The sequence below is a fragment of the Eublepharis macularius genome, chromosome 4 (genome assembly GCF_028583425.1).
Source record: "Eublepharis macularius isolate TG4126 chromosome 4, MPM_Emac_v1.0, whole genome shotgun sequence".
Classification (NCBI taxonomy): Eukaryota; Metazoa; Chordata; class Lepidosauria; order Squamata; family Eublepharidae; genus Eublepharis; species Eublepharis macularius.
In genome coordinates, this window is record NC_072793.1 from 170,431,208 (window position 1) to 170,450,513 (window position 19,306).

Below are 19,306 nucleotides of genomic sequence, written 5' to 3' on the forward strand. Positions count from 1 at the left end.
GCAAAGAGAGACTAGCCCAAGGCCCCCTCTCTGAGCTTCATGGATTTGAAGCCATGTCTCCCAGGTCCTAGTCCACCACAGTGACTGTTCGAGGGATAAGGATGCTAGCAGCCTGTCTCGCTTCAATCCCGCCATGCCTGCCTCTTCCTGGACTAGCAACTTCTTTCCTTTACACAGCTTTTGCCTTTAGGGGAAGTGAACACTTGAAACTGCCTTGTACTGAGTCAGGCCCCTGGGCTGGGAAGGTCAGTCTTGTCTCTTCTGAATGGCAGGTGCTTTCCAAGAAGAAGTATTTTGCATCGCTGGATTTTTAAACTGGAGATGCTGGGGATTGAACTGGGGACCTTCTGCGTGCAAAGCAGATGCTTTACTACTGAGCCACAGCCCCTTCCCTAAGTGAACCTGCCTTTTACTGAATTAGACCATTGTTCTGCCTCATCCTTTCATAACAACATGCTGGGGATTGAACCTGGGACCTTCTGCTTGCCAAGCAGCTGCACTGACCATCATCTTAAATGAACCTGCATTTTATTGAGTTAACCCCTTAGGTCTAAATCATGCTTTCCACTGGAGATGCCAGGGATCGAACTTAGGACCTTCTGCATGCTCTGCCACTAAACTACAGTCCCAGTAGTGCCTTATCAGTGGCCCAGAAGGAGGAATTGGGGGGGGGGACACAATTTCTTAATCAGGTTTTGGAATGAGGTTTTTCTTTCAGCTCTGTTTTGATTCTTGACAGGGTAAAATGGCCGGTGAGAGGCCATCCTCCCTGGAATTCCCACCCCAGACTTCAGGGCTGCAGTATCGGGTGAAGCAGGAACCAGACGAGGGGATGCCCCACTGTTGGGGGTCACAGGAGGGCCTGAAGGCAGTGCCGGTTCTTAGTGCCAGATATGAAGGCCCCCAAGCATCCTTGTGGGGTGATGCTGATGTCCCCTTTGAAGGCTCCATTGCTGAGAGCCAGAGGCTCGGAAGGCAGCAGGTGACGGTATGCTTGCAAGACGATAAAGGAGCTAGCCAACAGATGGAGGGAGTAGCCTGTCGGGAGCTCAGAGACAGAGGAGAATGCAAGCTGGTGAAGGAAGAGATCATCTGGGAGGAGGTCCTCGAGACGCAGCGTCAACATTTCAGGGGCTTCCGCTACCATGAGGCTGAGGGACCACGGGCAGTTTGCAACCGACTTCGGGAACTTTGCCAGCAATGGCTGCAGCCGGAGAGGAACACCCCGGAGCAGATCCTGGAGCTGCTGATTTTGGAACAGTTCTTGGCCATCCTGCCATCTGAAATGCAGAGCTGGATTAGAGAATGCATCCCAGGGTCCTGCTCTCAGGCGGTTGCCCTGGCAGAGGATTTCCTACTGAGGCAGCAGAAGAATGAAAGTCCGGAAAAACAGGTGAGCACAGAGCCTTGCCTCCTTTTCCATGCTGCCAGTTCAACATCTCTACTTTGGGCAATTATATACCAGTTTGTGGTTTCTTCCAAAGACTTCTGAGAGTTGAAGATTGGGGAGGATGCTGAAAAGTCTACAGACACAGAAAGATGCGTTAGACCAAGTCAGATGCTTGGTCCTCCTAGCTTAGAGGCCAAACCAAACAGGGACTTCTGTGTACGGAGTGACAAAGTGCTTTTATAATTTTTTAACCATGTCTACAGGTTCCCCATTTGGTAACCAAAAAGACTGAGAAAAACAAACCAAAATGAACAAAATATCAAAGTTAAAACAGTAAAGAGTCTAGTAGCACCTTTAAGACTAACCAACTTTATTGTAGCATAAACTTTCGAGAACTACAGCTCACTTCGTCAGATGCATCTGACAAAAACAGCTGTAGTTCTCGAAAGCTTATGGTAAAATAAAGTTGGTTAGCCTTCAAGGTGCTACTGGACTCTACTATTTTGCAACTAACATGCTAACTCCTCTGAAAATTAATACAGAAGATGAAAAACTAAAGAGGTAAGGAAAGCTCCCACTTTCTACAGTTGGCTTTCTATAAACTGTGCAAAACCAAATTAGATAGAGCCGTGCTGGAAGGAAATGGCTTAGAGAGATGCATTCGTGACCATAGACTACACTACTATGCACTGTCTGTTGCTGTAAATATGCCTCTACTGTTTCACGTCTTGTTTCAACATTTTTTTTGTTTTTCTTCAGCTATGTATTGGATTTCTACTTGTTTTCAAATTTCTGCTATCGTATTGTATCATTGCTGCTCTTCTTGTATCTATCTATTGTATTGTTTATTAAATGTCCCAGCCAATGTTCCTATTGGAGTCTTTGTGAGAAAGGCAAACTTTCTATATTAACTTTGGTATTTTGCTCATTTGGATTGTTTTTCTCAGCCTTGTGGGTCACCCTACTTCATTTTGGGTTGTGTTTTCTCTTGTGGTTCCCCACTTGACTGAGGACTGTGGCAACAGAGGAAGAGGTATTTAAGTATTTCTCACCCCCCCTCCCCGTGCCAATTTCTTGGCCTGAAGGGGCCCTGTGTAGTCACCATTTTGCCCTGTGGGGGTTTGATTTCCTGCACAACATTTTGAATTGAAATTGTTAATTGCCTCAGAATTGCCTCAGAATTGCAACCCAGTTCTTCTGAGCTCAGGACAGTTCGCTGCTCAGTGAGAGAGCTGAGAACTGAAATTTCTAACTTCCCAGACCTGCTTCCCAACCGATGCCTGTCGCTTTGTTGTGACTCAGATCCTCCTGGGTGTTTTCAGGCGCAGACTGAGCAGATTCTCCCTGACGCAGACCAGGCTTTGTTGGATATCAAGCTGGAACCGCTTGGCAGGGAGTCCCAGCAGGAGGGTGATGGAGTTGCCGACTCTGTGGGTGAGGGTTCTTTTTTGTTCCTCATACTGTTGTCTGGTCAGGAGGCAGACTGACTTCCGTTCCTGGAGCGGCAAGACCACTCTGAAAGCGCCACTTACTCTCTTCTGTTCAAGTCACCTGGAAGTGAGTTTTGAAAAACGAACCAGTTCTGTGAATTTGCAGCAGCAGCCAGTTGAACACAACACTGACTGGCCAGTCCCGGAGTCATCATGAACCACCCATTCCCAAATTTAATCTTTTTTTTTAAAAATCATGGTGCGAGTGAAAAATAGTTGGTGATCATTGAAATGGATAGACACAAGTGATGCTATTGATAAAATTATAGCGAACCACCTGCCTGAAGCTTCAGTAGGATTGACATCTGACTGGGTGTTTGATTTGTGCTGGTATGTCCGTCTGCTAAGGTGGCAGGAAGTTAGTCTCTTCTCACAGGAGAAATGTCCAGCGTCGGCTGGTGTTTTTTCCTTCTATGTTGTACAAACAAAACTGATTTAACATTAGATATAATGTTAAAAAATAAAGGAGAACCCAAATGTGCTTGGATGGCTGCTGCAGAAGGAGGAAATGCTCCTGCCTTCCCCCTCCCCAATCATTTTCCTGTACTGAAATAGTGCATAGGGGGGAGTTATATCTCCATTTCTGCTGCTCCCCATGGAGTATTCTGGGCACATGGATCAACAAAAATGGGAGAAAAAACTCCCCCATGAACTATTTTGGTGTGGAAAAATTGCTAGCGGGGAGGAGGGGGCAGGAGCCTTTCCCACCACCACAGTGATGAGTCCATTTGGGCTCTCCTTTATTTTTTTAATAGACATTTTCCATAGCCACATGAATTGGAGAACGCAGACCCAGCTCTAAAAAAAACCCCACATTTCTAATTTGGCCATGTAAGAGCATCACCAGGGAATGAGCCAGCATGTCACCAGGATTATCTGTGCTCATCTGTCATGCAGAACCAAAGTTTAAGACTCGGTGACAATCGTTAGCCGAATTCACACCATAGTTTGAGGAGTGTCCTGTTTTAGACAAGCATTCTTACCATGGTTAGTTGATTCAAACTGTGGTTTTCTGTGACATGTGAATGGAGTCACAGAATCCATATGGTTTATTTTCACAGGTAGTAGACTAGCATGGGAGACTGAGGAAGAGAAGAAACCAAATCTGGAAGTTTCAGAACAAATGGGACCGAGTCGGATGAATGTGGAAAGACTTCCTTGGTGTCCAGTGAACGGAAGGATGTTTGCAAATCAGCAGAACGCAGAAAGTGAACTGAGAAATGCTTCAGAAAAACAAGAGGGTAATTTTGTCCCTTGTTGGGGAGCTGCCAAGGAATTTGGTGATGCAAAAAAGGGGGGACTCCTGAAGAGTGAGCTTCAGAATTCATATGTGATGGGCAAGAAGAGTATCCCTCAGACAATAGATCCTGTTGCGCACAAGAGAATCCACACAGGTGAGAAGCCATATCAGTGCTTGGAGTGCGGGAAGATGTTTAGTTTGAGATCCAGGCTTGTGGCACATCAGAGGAGACACACAGGGGAGAAGCCATACCCCTGTTCACACTGCGGGAAAAGTTTTGGAGTGAGCTCAGACCTCACCAGGCACTTTCGAATCCACACAGGGGAGAAGCTGTACAAATGCTTGGAGTGTGGGAAGTCCTTCCGGCAGAGTTCGTCCTTCACCGGCCACTTAAGGACTCATATTCATGAGAAGCCTCTTACCTGTTTGTGGTGTGGGAAGAATTTTGGTAAGCGTGCAGAGCTTGTCAAGCATGAAAAGTCCCATGTGGGAGAGAAGCTTCATAAATGCTCTGATTGTGGGCGAAGCTTCTGCCACAGTTCTCAGCTCATGGCCCACAAGAGAATCCACACAAGCGAGAAACCATATAAATGCCTTGACTGTGGAAAAATCTTCAGCATAAGCTCGCTCCTGAATGGACATCAGAGGAAGCATTCTGGCAAGAAGCCATATAAATGCTTGGATTGCGGGAAAGCTTTCAGTGGGAAATCCCACCTGAACAGACACCAGAGAATCCACACTGGGGAGAAGCCATTCAAATGCTTGGCGTGTGGGAAACGCTTCTGTATGAGCTCGGACCTTATTGCGCATGAGAGAATCCACACGGGGCACAAACCCTACGAGTGTTTGGACTGTGGGAAGACCTTTAGTCAGAAGCAGCATTTGACGAGCCACCAGAGGACCCACACAGGAGAGAAGCCCTACATTTGTTCACACTGTGGCAAAGGCTTCAGTGTGAGCTCCAACCTCAACACACATGAGCGAACCCACACAGGAGTGAGGCCTTTTAAATGTTCTGACTGTGGGAAAACTTTCAGTCAGAAGTCACACCTCATTAGCCATCAGAGAATCCACACTGGTGAAAAGCCCTATTTGTGCAGGGACTGTGGGAAAAGTTTTGGTTCAAGCTCCAACCTTATGGTCCACGTTAGAAGCCACTGTGGAGAGAAAACTTAAGAGTGTTTTGGGGGGAAGGAGAATTTTCACTGCATTCGTAGTTACATGCCAAAATTTGAATGTACATCCTCATAAGTAGAATCATTTTTAACTCCCCCCACTCAATATTTCTATTTATGGTTGCTCAAAGATGTAGGCATTTTTAGAGGGTGAGCTGGGAGAGAAACCAGATATAAAAGTATTATGTTCAGTAAACTGGTACTTAACTGATGTGGATGAATGTAAGAAAATAAAGGTTTAAGAGTACAGTATCCTCCTCCTCCTTGAATTCTGACCATTCTCTAGAACGGAAATCCAGTTTGACTTTTGTTCCTGTACACAAGCCTTTGGAAGAGGGGTTGTTAGTCATGACAACTAAATGGAGCCTCTGCGTCCAATGGCAGTACACTTTTGTATACTAGATGCTGCAAGGATGCATTTATTCTCTGTTGAGGAGCTCCCTGGGGGCATCCAGATGTCATCTGAAACAGTTCTGGGCTGGATGGACCTTTAATCTGACCCAACAAGCAGCATTTATGTCAAATATGAGAAAAGTTCCTGGCACAGACGCCTATCAGCCACTAACTAGGAGAGCTAAAAAGAGAACCTCCATGTACAGAGGCGGTCTGTCTCCCAGATTCTGTGAGTGGGAAGTGTCTTTCTTCTTCTGGGAAGCATCTACCTGGCTGCTCCTGTAGTGGTATGACCTTTAAGCCCAACACAGCAGAGTGCTTATGTTCTGTCTTTTCTCCTAGCCCTCTCTCTCCAGAGGACCCCTTTTTTTATAACCTAACAGGATTGTTGTGAGGTTAAAAATAGAGAAGCAGAAAAGCCATGTAGGGAAGGGGCAGCGGGGGGAGGGGGGGAATATGCTTGCTAGTGTTACCCAGGGAAATTGTTCTTGGGTCTTTGGGCCTGAAACTGGGATTTGTTTTGACTCCCTGGTGGGGGCAGCGAAATAAGATGGGGTAGCAGCTGGAGATGGCCAGACTAAAGGCCAAACTACAAGTGACGAATGACACAGGTTGGACTCTTGTCAGCTTCCCTCAAGTTTTGGCGGGAAATGTAGGCAGCTTGGCGGAATGTTGGACAAGTGACAGTTGAAAAGTCCATTGGACAGCAGTCGGAGAGCCAAGCTGCAAGACCAGGATGCCTACATTTCCCATCTGTAATATCCCATCTGTAAATCTGTAATATTAATTTTTACTCACCCAATAAAAATTTCTTAAAAAAAAAAAACTTGAAGGAAGTTGACAAGGGTCCAACCTGTGTCATTCGTCACTTGTAGCTTGGCCCTAAGGCAGCAGTGGAACCGGTAATACCACCTGTTCCTTGGTAACTGTCAGGGTCCCTCACTACTGTAAGAACCTTGTTCTCCCCTCCATTTTATCTTCACAAGCACCCTGTGAGGTAGGCAGAGAGGGGATTTGAACCTGGATCTCTTAGATCTTAATCTAACCACTATACTATGCCAGCTCTCAAATGACTATGTTTATATTAACACAGTAAACATCTCCTTCCCCAATAACCACATGCTTCAACCTATCAAGAAAAGCTACACTTTGGAAAATTATAAAAACAAACTTTGGACTCAAAGGAAAGCCATCTAGATTTCTCTAAAACCAAGATGGGGTTGCTCTGAAGAGGAAAGCTGAACACACTATTAGGGCTGCCAGCTCCAGCTTGGGAAATTCCTGGAGATTTAGGGAGCCTGTAGTATGGACATCAGTTGTAATTCCAGGAGATCTCCAGGTCCCATCTGGAAGTTGGTAACGCTATACCCTATGGCTGCCTTCTTGAAGGTAGTCCCTTCACTTACTCGGAGGCAAGCAACTTTAAAAAGCTGTTTAAAATCTTACAAACAAAAGCACCCTGTCCTAAATGGTGCTCAGAATCTATACCCTGAGACAGCCATCTTGTGATTCCTGAGGCCTAGCCTAATAATAATGGTAATGGTAATAATAATAATGGTAATAGTAATAGTTACAACAACAACAGTGTGCTTGTATATCACCCTTCTGGACAGAACAGTGAACAAAGTGTTATTTTTATTCCCACAATACAGCTAGGGAGCTGAGGCTGAGAGGAGTGGCTGACCCAAGCCTACCTGCAGAACTCATGATCCTAGTGGGATTTGAACCAGCAGAGTGCTGATTGGCAACCCAATCACTTAACCACTATGCTACAGCTGCCTCTGAGAAATACCTGTGAGAATTCATGTTTCCAGATGAGTGGGTTGTTTCAGAACCAGCCAATTACATTTGTCATAGAGTAAAGGCATGACCATAGGAAGTTAATTTCCAGAAAGAAAATTCAACCCTCCCAACTTGCCCCCATCCCGCTTTCTGACCGGAGGTGCCTGCCCCTGAATCTCAGCTGTGAAGAGGCAGATGGACTTTGGCTTGCAACAATTTCAGAGGGTTTTTTTCTCTGCTGGGTACCTGGGCTCAGCCCATTCGACGATAATAGGATCTGAGACTCGACCATGGATGGTTCAAGATTGCCAAACATTGGTGCCTCGATGCATGAAAGAAGAACCTGACAGCCACAACAGCACAACAGTGGTCCTTTTTGTTTGTTTGTTTGTAAATACCACTGAAACACCAGGACATGACAGAAAACAGGCTTTAAATTTCAATGTTTGTTTTTGGTATTTGGGGGCAAAAAGGAAACAAAACAGCTGAGAAATGTTTTGATGCAGACTTAGACTGTTTGGGTCAAAGTCAGAAATAAAACGCTGTCTTCTGTGCTACGGGGGGACCTCCCACAGTTTTTTAAAAAATCCAAGTCAGTGTCTTTGACCTGCCAAGCAGAAGCAGAAGTTATTACGGGCTGTAGTTATGAGGCCTCCTCCTGTTGCGAGTCCTAGGAGTCAACGGTCGCCTGGGGACACCCAAGCGAGAGGGAGAAGGGCCAGCGGGTCGGGGGCTTGACTGCCCAATCCGTGGGGTCCACACATGCCGGGAGGGGGCTGGGGCCACAGCTGCCAGGGCAGAGGACTGCTGACGTACTAAGAGCTCCAGCAGTTCTGTTTGGCGGTGCATGATAGCGATAATCTGTTCAGTGCCCACCCGATCTTTCTCACGGTCCTCCAAATCCGCCTTGGCATAACCATCAAGGGCAGACAAGATCCTGTCGGTGGCCGTCTGCATCCGCCTGTCTGCTGCTTTCGCCAGTTCCATGGCCAAATCATTCCTGGTTTTCTTATGCCGGTTCCTGAGGTTGGCAAGACGTTCAGTGGCTGAAAGACCCATGGGGCCAGGTAACAGACTGTGGGAAGGGGTTACAAGCACATCTGAAAGCAAAGCATTGGAAACAGAAGGGGACAGCATTAAAATATTGAAATATTGCAAAAGATTCTGAGACAAGCAGGCTGAATCCCACAAAGATGTGCTGAAGGAATCTGTTGTTTTGGGAAAGAAGGGAAACATGGTTGAGTAGGCCACAATTCCATGGGAGTTCAGAAAGGCCGCAGAATGTGTTATGGCTTAGTTGTGACACTTTTTTCAGCCTGAGGGCCACGCTTGGGTGTCTGCTGGTAACTAACCCCAAGTCGGCAGAGACCCCAGAAGTGTGCTCTCTCCTGTCCAAATGCTCTCAATGGTCCTTCAACCATGTATTAGGAGCACTGGCTTGCTGGAAAACACATTGCAGGCCAGTGGGCTGATGTTCCTGACAAATTCTTAAGCAGGTGGAGAGCTGGAGAAACATCTCCCATCTGTCAGATGTGACCCTCAGCCCATCATTTGCCCTGCTCCATGCTAAAGAATTCAGCTTCCTTTAAAAAACCCTGCTCGCTTCATTTCTTTTGTTCTTTTAAAGCAAGTTGCTAGTCCTCAGGATTGCACAAATATACTTAAAACTTTGTGGGAAACATCTCGTGAAATTGCAGAAACTGGAGGGATTGTTGAGTAAGATTCCTCATGGTCTGAGTTTGGAGGCCTTGGAGCCTCTGGGGATCCTTCCCCATCGAAAGAAACAGAATATTAACAGAATATAAAACTAGATCCTGCAGTTGGTGGGAAACAGGAAGAGGTGGCTGGATTTCTCCTGCCCTTCAGAACATTTAACCTCTGACCTCAAACATCTCATGCTCCATCAAAATAGTAAAGAGCCAAGTAGCACCTTTAAGACTAACCAATTTTATTGTAGCATAAGTTTTCGAGAGCCGCAGCTCGCTTCATCAGATGCTACTGGACTCTTTACTATTTTGCTACTACAGACTAACACGGCTAACTCCTCTGGATCCACGCTCCATCAAAGCTACAGAAGGTAGTAGCCAAACAAGCAAATCACTGCACTCAAAGCAGTCAACAATAGGAATCCAACATCACCTTTACCTGCTGTGGAGCCAGTGGTGGCTGGGCTGTCAGGGATACTGTGCGAGGTAGGTGGCAATGGGCTAGGCGGGCGGTCAGCTTCTAAAAGAATGAGATTGTATATGATGATAGACCAAGCCCAGCAAAACTTGAACAAATGGGAGAGGGCACTGAAGACCCTCCTGGCCTCTGAGGTTCCACTTGGCCAAGAAATAGCCCTGCCTCCAGGCTCCACCCCTTGGATTCAAAGCTCCACCCCCTGGGTCTCTGCCTCAGACAACAGGGAACCCTAATCGTGGGAATAATCTGGTATATTTTTTGAGCACCAAAAGGGAATGCTTACCCTTTACTGTACAAGGAGCATTGGAGACACTCTGTTCCCATGTCACCATTGAGTATACACACGTGGTGGGGCTGGCTGGGAGTGCTTATCCACTGCTGAACGAGGAGTTCCCCCATGTTCTCTTCCCGAAATCAATTACGCTTCTTTAGAGGTTGGGTGGAGGGGTTACTTACCTATGACTGGTCGAGGAGTGCCTATTGGTTCCTCCTCAAAGGTGTTCTCTGTTTTGCATAACACAGGGATGGAGTCCACCGAATCGACAAGTTCAATGGAAAACTGGGAGGATGGGTCAAAGAAGTTCCGGGTCTCTGGATAGTCCTCAGTCTCTTCCTGGGAGATCCCCTCATCTGGGGGCCCCAGGGGAGTGTCATCTCCACCCGACTCTTTAAGATGGGCAAAGTTTTGGACTCTTTCAAAGGGTTGGATGCTAGAATCCAAAATACGTTCCAGTTGGTCATAAAAGGGGCATGTCATGCGCCCTTTCCCAGCATCATGGTTCTCCTTGACTTTCTTGTAGTCCCTCCGCATGGTTTTGGTCTTGGTCCGGCATTCCTGCGCTGTCCGCTCATGCCCCCTCTTGGCCATCTCGTTGGCAATGACCTGGAAGGTGTCCATGTTACGATGGCTACGCTGCAGGACCTGCTGGATCCTTTGTTCTCCCCAAATATCCAGAAGGTCAATAACTTCAGCATAGGACCAATTGGTGCCACGGCGGCTCATCTTTGGGAAATTGTGCATTGGTACAATGGCGCCCACTGTCACCAAGAACAGACGGTGGGTAGGGGAACATCATTCTCCAGTTGTCAACTTAATATAAAGCTCAGGTTTAAATTCCTGGGTTACTTATATTCTAATTTTACTTTTCCATTTGGATTTAAATCATTTTGGGGCAGGCCTCTACTGTCTGATGGAACCCTAACAGTGAATTCCTATTGATTTCAATGGGTTTAGACTGGAGTAACTCTTCTTAGGATTGCACTATTTGTATATTAATAGCTCTATATTTGTCATAATCATGATCAGGGCTTTTTTTCAGGGGGAATGCAGGGGAACGGAGTTCCGGAACCTCTTGAAAATGGTCACATGGCTGGTGGCCCCGCCCCCTGATCTCCAGACAGAGGGGAGTTCAGATTGCCCTCCGCGCCGCTGCACGGAAGGCAATCTCAACTCCCCTCTGTCTGGAGATCAAGGGGCGGGGCCACCAGCCATGTGACCATTTTCTCCGAGGGCAACCCACTGAGTTCCACCACCTCTTTCCCCAGAAAAAAAGCCCTGATCATTATTCCTTTATTTATACCCTGCCTTTCTCCCCATTGGGGACCCCAAAACAACTTACATCGCCCTCCTCTTTTCCATTTCATCCTCATATCAAACCTGTGAGGTAGGTGAGGCTGAGAGTATACGCCGGCCCAAAGTCATCCAGCAAGCTTCCATACCACAGTGGGAATTTTAACCTGGGTATCCCAGATCCTAGTCAGACTAGAGGTGTAAAGCTCCTCACAACAAATGAAACAATTTAAAAAGAGAGTTTTCCCTTTTTTTCCTGACGCCTTTTCCCCATTTTTCCATTGGGAAAATGAAATTTGGGGGAGTACTGAAAAAACTCCTATGAAACCTATTTCCCTTTGGAATGAGTGAAATACTTTTGAAGACAAGGTGGGCATGCTGTAGACATATGCAACTCTTAAATCCAAGGTGCATTTCTGAAGCCAGCAGGTACGAAAGACTGGAGAAGCATGCTTCAATTCATGCAGACCTCAAAATTTCCAAAGAGCAGGATGAGGATAAAAATGAAGGCTCAGAATCAGACGTTTCGGAAACCGTTTCTGATTAGAGATGAAGTACGGCTACTTTTATTTTTAAATGTGACTGACTGTGTACAAAATTAAGATGCTGTAATGCGTCTGATGATAATACACTTAGTTCAGTGCTTTAATGTTATTAAGTTTAACTACCCTTTTTAGACCAAATAATTTGTTATTTATCACAAAGCTTGTGTTTTTTGTTTAACTCAGATAGCCAAAATTAAGATACCTGTGCTAAGGTAACACAGGGTGCATCAGCTTGCTGCTCTCTCTCAAATATTGGGAATATGTGCAAATTTGCTTGTAGAAAACGATGGTATTTACAATTTTTTAGTTCCATAAATATGTCAAATATTGCAATGTAACATGCTAAAAGGATGCATTTTATGTTTTTAAAGCAGTTAAATCAGTTTAGGTTTGATAGGACAGTAAGTATAGAATATATTTCAATTTCTCCTCAAATTTCCATTTTATTCGAGGGGGAAAAAACTAGGAAAAAAATATTTCCTGTGGCTTCAAAATTTCAGAAATGTTTACAACCCTGGGACAACAGGGTTCAAATCTTTGCTCTGTCATGGAAGTCCAGTGAGTATCTCTGGGACTGTCAAAATCTCTCAGCCTAACCTAACTTTGTAAGGTTGTTGTGAAAATTAGGTGGAGGAAGGGAGAATAATGTGAAAAGCTGCTTTGGGTGCTTGATCAAGGAGAAAAGTGGGATATAAATGTTTTTAAAAATGTAAGTTTGTGCAAGAGGAAGGAAAGAGGGTAGGTTATGACTTCCCTCCATTTCGTCCACCCAGTGCAGCCCTGCTATGCTGCATCCTATATTGTTCAGAAGAGTCCCCCAACCCTCAGCAGTAGTTTTTCAAGGGGTGTGGTGGTGAAAGAAGGTAAGGAGGACTTCTGCAAATGCCTCCCATTTGGGGAGGCAGCCAGAAGGAGGGGAGGTATTATCCTGATCAGTAGCTCTCACACATTTCGAAATGGGCTCATTTCCTGTACCCTATTTAGCTGAAAAGATTAGGTGTCCCCCCCACCCCCTGCTGGGAATGACATCAAGAGAAAGATGGGAAACGGGGGGGGGGGCCTTCATCAGAACTTTGCATGCAAGTAACAGAAATATACAGTAATTAAATAACGTTTTGCGTATAATGTTATCTAAGGGGGTCATCTTGCATTCAGGGTTCTCTCCCTTTTGTGTCAAGGTGGTACTGTCAAGGAATCACTTGCAAACTAACTCTATGCTACTTTTCCTTTCCCCAGCATCAAAAGTAAAACTGCCACATTTCTTAACTCCAAACAAATATATATATATTATTTTTAGTCTTTCTGAATATATGTCATTACTGTGCACCAGGCTGTTTTGGCATGACGAAGAGGCGAAACTATATTCTCTCTCTTTTTTTTAAAAAAAAAAGTTTTATTTCAGTTTATAAACTCAAAAGTATTCTACTATATAAAAGAGTAAGCATGTTCTAGACAACTCACTTTCTGCCTTGGTGTGCCATCAAAGGGCGCTGCTGAGGAGGGAAACCCAGGAGAGGCAGCCTGTTCCTCCAGAGAGCTCACCGCGGCAGGAAGCCCAGGCCAGGATCAGGTGGCAATGCCCACCCCCCACCTTAACCTAGCTGGGATCAGGTGTGGAGCAGGCAGCAATGCCCACCCCCTGCCTTAACCCAGCCAGGATCAGGTGTGGAGCAGGTGGCAATGCCCACCACCGCCTTCACCCAGCTGGGATTAGGAGCAGAGCAGGTGGCAATAACCCCCCTCCCTGCGTTCACGCAGCTGGGATCAGACACGGAGAAGGTGGCAATGCCTGTCACCTGCATTCATCCACCTGGGATCAGGAGCGAAGCAAGTGGTAATGCCCGCCCCCCTTCACCTGGCTGGAATCAGGCACGGAGCAGGAGGCAATGCCTACTCATCCTTCACTCGGTTGGGATCAGGAGTGGAGCAGGTGGCAATGCCCACCCCCCACCTTCACCCAGCTGGGATCAGGTGTGGAGAAGTTGGCAATTCCCGCTACCCGCCATCATCCACCTGGGGCCAGGAGCGGAGCAGGTGGCAATGCCCGCTACTCTTCACCCAGCTGGAATCAGGTACAGAGCAGAAGGCAATGCCCACTCCCCCTTCACTCGGCTGGGATCAGAAGCGGAGCAGGTGGCAATGCCTGCCACCTGCCTAAACACACCTGGCATCAGAAGCAGAGCAGGTGGCAGTGCCAGCCCCCCCTTCAACCCACCAGAATCAGACACGGAGCAGGCAGCAATGCCCTCCCCCCCCTTCACCCAGCCGGGATTAGGTGTGGAGCAGATGGCAATGCCCACCCCCCCTCACCTTCACCCAGCCGGGATCAGGAGTGGAGCAAGTGGCAATGCTATCCCTCATCTTCACCCTGCTGGAATCAGGAGCAGAGGAGGCAGCAATGCCGTGCCCCACTTTCACTTGGCCAGAATCAGGCATGGAGCAGGAGGCAAAGCCTGCCCCCCTTCATCCCATCAGGACCTGGTGCAGAACAGGCTGCAATGCCCACCCATTGTCAGGCGCCATTGTCAGGCGCAAAGCATGTTGCAATGCCCCCCCTTCACCCTGCCAGGATCAGGCACAGAGTAGGTGACAATGCCCACCCCCCCCCTTTACCTGGCCGTGATCAGGAGCGGAGCAGTTGGCAATGCCCGCCCTCCTTCACCCGGCCTGGATCAGGAGTAGAACAGGTGGCAATGCCCGCCCTCCGCCTTCACCAGCTGGGATTATGAGCAGAGCATGAGCTAATGCCCACCCCCACTTCATCCAGCCGGGATCAGGCGTGGACCAGGAGTTAATGCCCTCTTCCCCTTCACCCACCAGGGGGTCGGTGGGCATTGTCACCAGGAATCAGGTGCATAGCAGGTGGCAATGCCAGCCGATGGTAGACCGTAAGGAATCCATGCATCCCCAACTGTATATCAAGGCAGAACGAACTCTTACCTGCCTCCCTTTCAAGTCCATCCTTGGCCTCCCTCAGGAGATGCCTCCTTCTGTCCACCAAGAGGCGCTGTGCCTCAGGAGAATTGGCATCCATCTCTTCAAAGAGCACTGGGATCTGAGGAAAACCATGAACAACCGGTTCACACATACACATACCTTGGGTCTGTGGCCCTAAGTCATGGTGCTGGCTTGAATTTTTAAGGTGCCAAGCAGTCTGAGTTCTAGATGACCTCTGGGAACCCATCCCCAACAACCAAGATCGACAGCAGAGCCTAACAGCAAGGCTAGTTTATAAGAACATGAGATCAGACCACCTAGTTCAGCATCCTATCTCACACAGTGGCCAGCCAGGTGCTATGGAGTGCCAACAACAGGGCATAGAGGCTGAGGCCTTCCCCTGAAGCTGTGTGCTGCCACTGGTGGTATTCAACGGTCCACTGCCTCTGAACATGGAGGTTCCCCTTAGTCACCATGGCTAGTAGCCACTGATAGACCTCTCCTCCATGGCTATGCCTGTGCCCCCCCTCACTGCTTCTTCAGGAAGTGAAGTCTACATCTTAATCACTTGGGTAAAAAAGCATTTTCTGCTGCCCATCAGCTTCACTGGACGTATTCAAGTTCTAGTATTATGGAAAAGGGAGAAAAAGTTCTCTGTGTCTACCATGTACGTCATCCATAATTTTATAAACCTCTATCATGTCCCCCGTAGCTGTCTCGTCTCTAAACTGAAAACTCCCAGTCTCTCCTGATAGGAAAGGTGCTCCAAACCCTTAATAGAGGCAACAAGGAGCAGGGCCTTTTCTGTCATGGCCCCAAGGCTCTGAAACACCCTCCCTTGGGAAATTTGATTGACCCTGTTCTGGCATAGACAACTTAAGCCTTTTCTTTTTTGTTCTGTTGCCCCCTCCTCAAATTTGTCCCGCCCACAGGCAAAGCCTTTCCCCATGGTTCCCCGGTTTTCACCTGCTGCTCCTGACTCTTGGCCCCTCTCCACAGAATCTCCTCTGGCTGCTGTGGGTTCCCCCATCCTGAATGTGGCAAGGGGACCAACTTCAGGCGCTCCTGAGCTGTCGAATCCCAGCATTTCTTATCCAGCTCCTGTTTCACCTGGTCCGGCGCCACCCATCCTAGGATATCTCTCAGGTTTCCGGCTTGGATCACGTGAGGCCCTTTCATCCCTTCATTGTCCTCCTCCTCCTCCTCTTCCTCCTCCATCTTTATTTGTGGCTGGTGGAGCCCCTGCTCCTGTGTGGCCTGGAACTCGAGGCCCAAGTTGGCCACAGTCACCTGCTTCGCAGCCATTTTGTCTTCCAGGTACAGAACAGCCTCGTGCCAAAGGAGGCCTAGCCCATCTCTCACAGCCTGCCCTCCATCACTACCAGCAATAGGCTAACACCAGTTCTCTAGCTGGGCCTTCTGGAGGATGCTAAAAATTATCCAAGCGGTTTTGAAAATAGGAGATATCAACATCCCACAAGAAGTTTCTCCCTGAGTGAAAAGAGATAAACAGAAACAAAAGAGGATGGTAGCAAAGAAAGTGCTGGAAGCACAGCCATGCCAGGGAGATTTCCATCTTTTTAAGAAGAATCAAATGACCAAATCAGGTGGATTTGTCTGTTGCATGTGTTTTCGCCCTGATCTCCTTCATGGACTTTAAGGTAGCAAAAACTATTCTTCCTTCTGCATTTTTGTTCACAAAAACCCTGTGAGGCAGGTTAGGCTGTGAGAAAGCAGCTGGTTCAAAGCTGCCCTGCCAGTGTGATGGCAAGATCACACTGGCTGTTTTATAACCGGGCCACTTTTTCTCTCTCTGTGGTCAATACAATTATGCAGCATTCACAAGCAAAATGAGCAAGAGGGTGCAGTCTCTGCCACCATTAGAAAACAGCAGGGGTATCCTTTTTTAAAGAGGGGAAACATGGTAATAACTGGATCAGCGGTGTAGCGTGGGAGTTGAGTGCCCGAGGCAATTCTGGGCTCCACACATGCACAAACCACACTCCCGGGACTGCGCAATGACATCACTGGAAGTGCCGTCATTACGCAGAGCATGGGAATGCTCCCGTGATTCGGGCCGCTCACCTCCCCACCCCCATCAGGCAGCCTTCCACGACAGCTGCCCTTGCCACCGCCGCCTGCTCGGTGCACTCCTCAGCTGCAGGACGGTCAGCTCAGCGCCCCATGAGCCAACCATTCCGTCGGGGTGGCAGGTGGCCAGGGCACTGCGGGTGGCCTCCCGGGGAGTGCAGGCTGTCCTCAATGTGGCGCCCCACGGTGCCTCCCCAAAATTATGCACCTGAGGTGACTGCCCCCACACTATGCTACTGAACTGGACCCTGATGGTGCTGAGGAAAGAAACCACTGTTATACCTGTCCAAAGGTTCACCTCATGACCTTTAGCTACTAAAAATTGGAGTTGCCAATCATTTCCTAGAATGTTTAGCTGATGCAATGGCTACCTGTTAAACAGTTGTTAACTGATTTTAAATTATATATTTACATCCAGCAGCTTTGATCATCCTCCTTGCTTCCATTTTATCCTCACAACAACCCTGTGAGGTAGATCATGCTTTGTGCCTAGTCCAAGGTCAGTCGGTGCGCTCCCACTGAGCCAGAGACCCTCCTCAAATTTTCTTTCTTCCCCCTCAACAATGATTTCAGCAAGGGGTCTAGTGTACAGGGTTCTACTCTAAGTTTTCTTCCTGCAGAGATTTTTGGGGTGTGTGCACAAAGTGGGTTTAGAATCCTAAACTAAAGCTGTCCATGCCCCCACACAGAGAATCTCACCGGATTTATTACATTAGGCCTCTCTCTGATCAACTCCTCCCTCTTTCCCACTCCCGTTCTGTAATTGTCTGTAAAAATGAGGGAAATGGTTTTCTTTCTTCCCATTGTATCTGAAGAAGTGAGCTCAGTCTCATGAAAGCTCATACTGGAATAAATGTTAGCCTTTAAGATGCCACTGGATGCTTAATTTGTTTTGCTGTGGTACGACTACGTGGCTGTCCCACTGGTAAAATCCTTCTCCCTGACATGATAGCTATTGGGGAGCAGGGAATTCTTTCTGAATGGCAGAGCAACCTGTCAGCTGAAAAGTCCAGCAGCACAGCCCAAATATAGGATGGCCTTTTCTTCAAGATCTGTCTGCCTCCGTGCCCTGACCTGGTATAGCTTTTGTCCTGGTTAGGAAGGAACGATCACTCCGCCTCCTCTTCCCCCTCCCCTGCAGAATAGCATTATTCTTCCTCAAGCCGCCTTTCCCCTCTAGGGTTGCCAGTCTCCAGGTAGGGCCTGGAGATCTCTCAGAATTACAACTGATCTCCAGCTGTCAGAACTGAAGCCCCTCCCCAACCCAAACCCTGCCCTCCCAGGCTTCACTCCCAAATGTCCAGGAATTTCCCACCCCGGAATTGGTAACCTGAGCGCCCTTCCCCTTTCCACATTCATTTCCTTCCCTTTGAGATTGTACCCCCCGCCAAAGAAAAAAAAGCTACATGCATCCCTTTAAGACTCACCTCTTCAGTCATTTCCCCCCTCCTTAAAACGGCGAGGGGGCCGACTTCCCTAGCGCAATTGCAACCGCTACAGTTGCCGTTGGTTCGAAAAACGAAACAGTCAGTTCCCTCCCCTGTCCCCACCAGGAAGGAGCTTTCATGCTTGGCCAGTTACAGGCTGGATTTTCTCTCTCAGGATCACTCTAGGCAAGCCTGGCTCTCTAGGTTTAACCCTACAAAGGCCCGTTTCGGTAGAAAGCCGATCTAGACAGGCGGCGGACAGCAAATCCCAATTAAACGCTAGAAATGGGAGGGCTGGTGGAATTGGGTGGGTAGCAGCATTGAGGTGGGAGGGATAATCAGACACATATTTTTAATCACGGTGGCCTGCTTCGCAGGGCTGTTGTAACTTTTTCTAAGATCACATTCATGAAGTGGTTTGGAGGCTTGTTTTATTTTCATTTATTTTACTTCATTGATATCCTACTTTTCTCCTCAAAGGGTCTTTACTGAGTTTTCCTCTCCTCCATGTTAACCTCACAACAACCCTGTGAGGAAGGTTAGGCTTGGCGAGAGTGACGGGCCCTAGGTCACCCAGCAAGCTTCCATGACAAAGCAAGGCTTTGAACCTGGATCTCCCAGATCCTAGTTTGGTGCTCTAACCATTACACTATGCCATCTTAAAAGGTGCCAATATGCAATAAGTGCAAATTAAATAATAATCCTGTCTATTCACTCCCAACAGGTGTTAGATCAGTACTAACAGATCTGAATTCAAATCCCACAGCCCTGATGCTGTGCCGTCCTAAGTAGAGTTACACCCTTCTAAGTCCCTTGTCATCAAAGGGCTCAGAAGGGTGTTACTGTGCTTAGGATGGCACTGTACATGACCTGGGGCCATCTTCTCGGCCTTTCCTACCTCACAGGGTTGTTGTGAGCACTGCAACTTCCCAAGGGCTTGTGTAGCATCACAGCTAGGGACAAAACCAGAAGACACAGTTGGAAAGTGAGTCACAAGAATGATTTTTCTTGCTAAATGGGAGCTGTCTGGAAGTGGGGGATGAGGTGATATGGAAATGGTGGACCCTTTCCCAGTATTTACC

At 47.6% G+C, this 19,306-nt stretch overlaps 2 protein-coding genes across 3 annotated transcripts in view; one reads left to right on the forward strand and one right to left on the reverse strand.

Annotated features, from left to right (window-relative positions):
• The window catches only part of LOC129327822 (uncharacterized), a 30,508-nt gene extending 24,966 nt beyond the window's left edge, over positions 1–5,542 (forward strand). Inside the window, exons 6-8 of the mRNA XM_054976575.1 lie at positions 740–1,393; positions 2,713–2,824; positions 3,942–5,542. Of these exons, the coding sequence (XP_054832550.1) occupies positions 740–1,393; positions 2,713–2,824; positions 3,942–5,296 (2,121 nt within the window). The 3' untranslated portion in view covers positions 5,297–5,542. The remainder of the gene's footprint in view (positions 1–739; positions 1,394–2,712; positions 2,825–3,941) is intronic.
• A 2,305-nt stretch (positions 5,543–7,847) lies between these two features.
• LOC129328728 (uncharacterized) lies at positions 7,848–18,267 on the reverse strand. Of its 2 annotated transcripts, XM_054977988.1 has the most exons (6): positions 18,225–18,267; positions 15,673–16,197; positions 14,710–14,824; positions 10,111–10,692; positions 9,616–9,696; positions 7,848–8,570 (listed from the first exon to the last, which is right to left on the reverse strand). In XM_054977988.1, exons 2-6 carry the CDS (start codon positions 16,009–16,011, stop codon positions 8,101–8,103), a joined length of 1,587 nt encoding a protein of 528 aa, XP_054833963.1. In that variant the 5' UTR covers positions 16,012–16,197; positions 18,225–18,267; the 3' UTR covers positions 7,848–8,100. The 2 variants fall into 2 exon arrangements, with proteins under 2 accessions (XP_054833963.1, XP_054833964.1); XM_054977989.1 differs by lacking the exon at positions 9,616–9,696.
• Between the last annotated feature and the right edge of the window lie 1,039 nt (positions 18,268–19,306).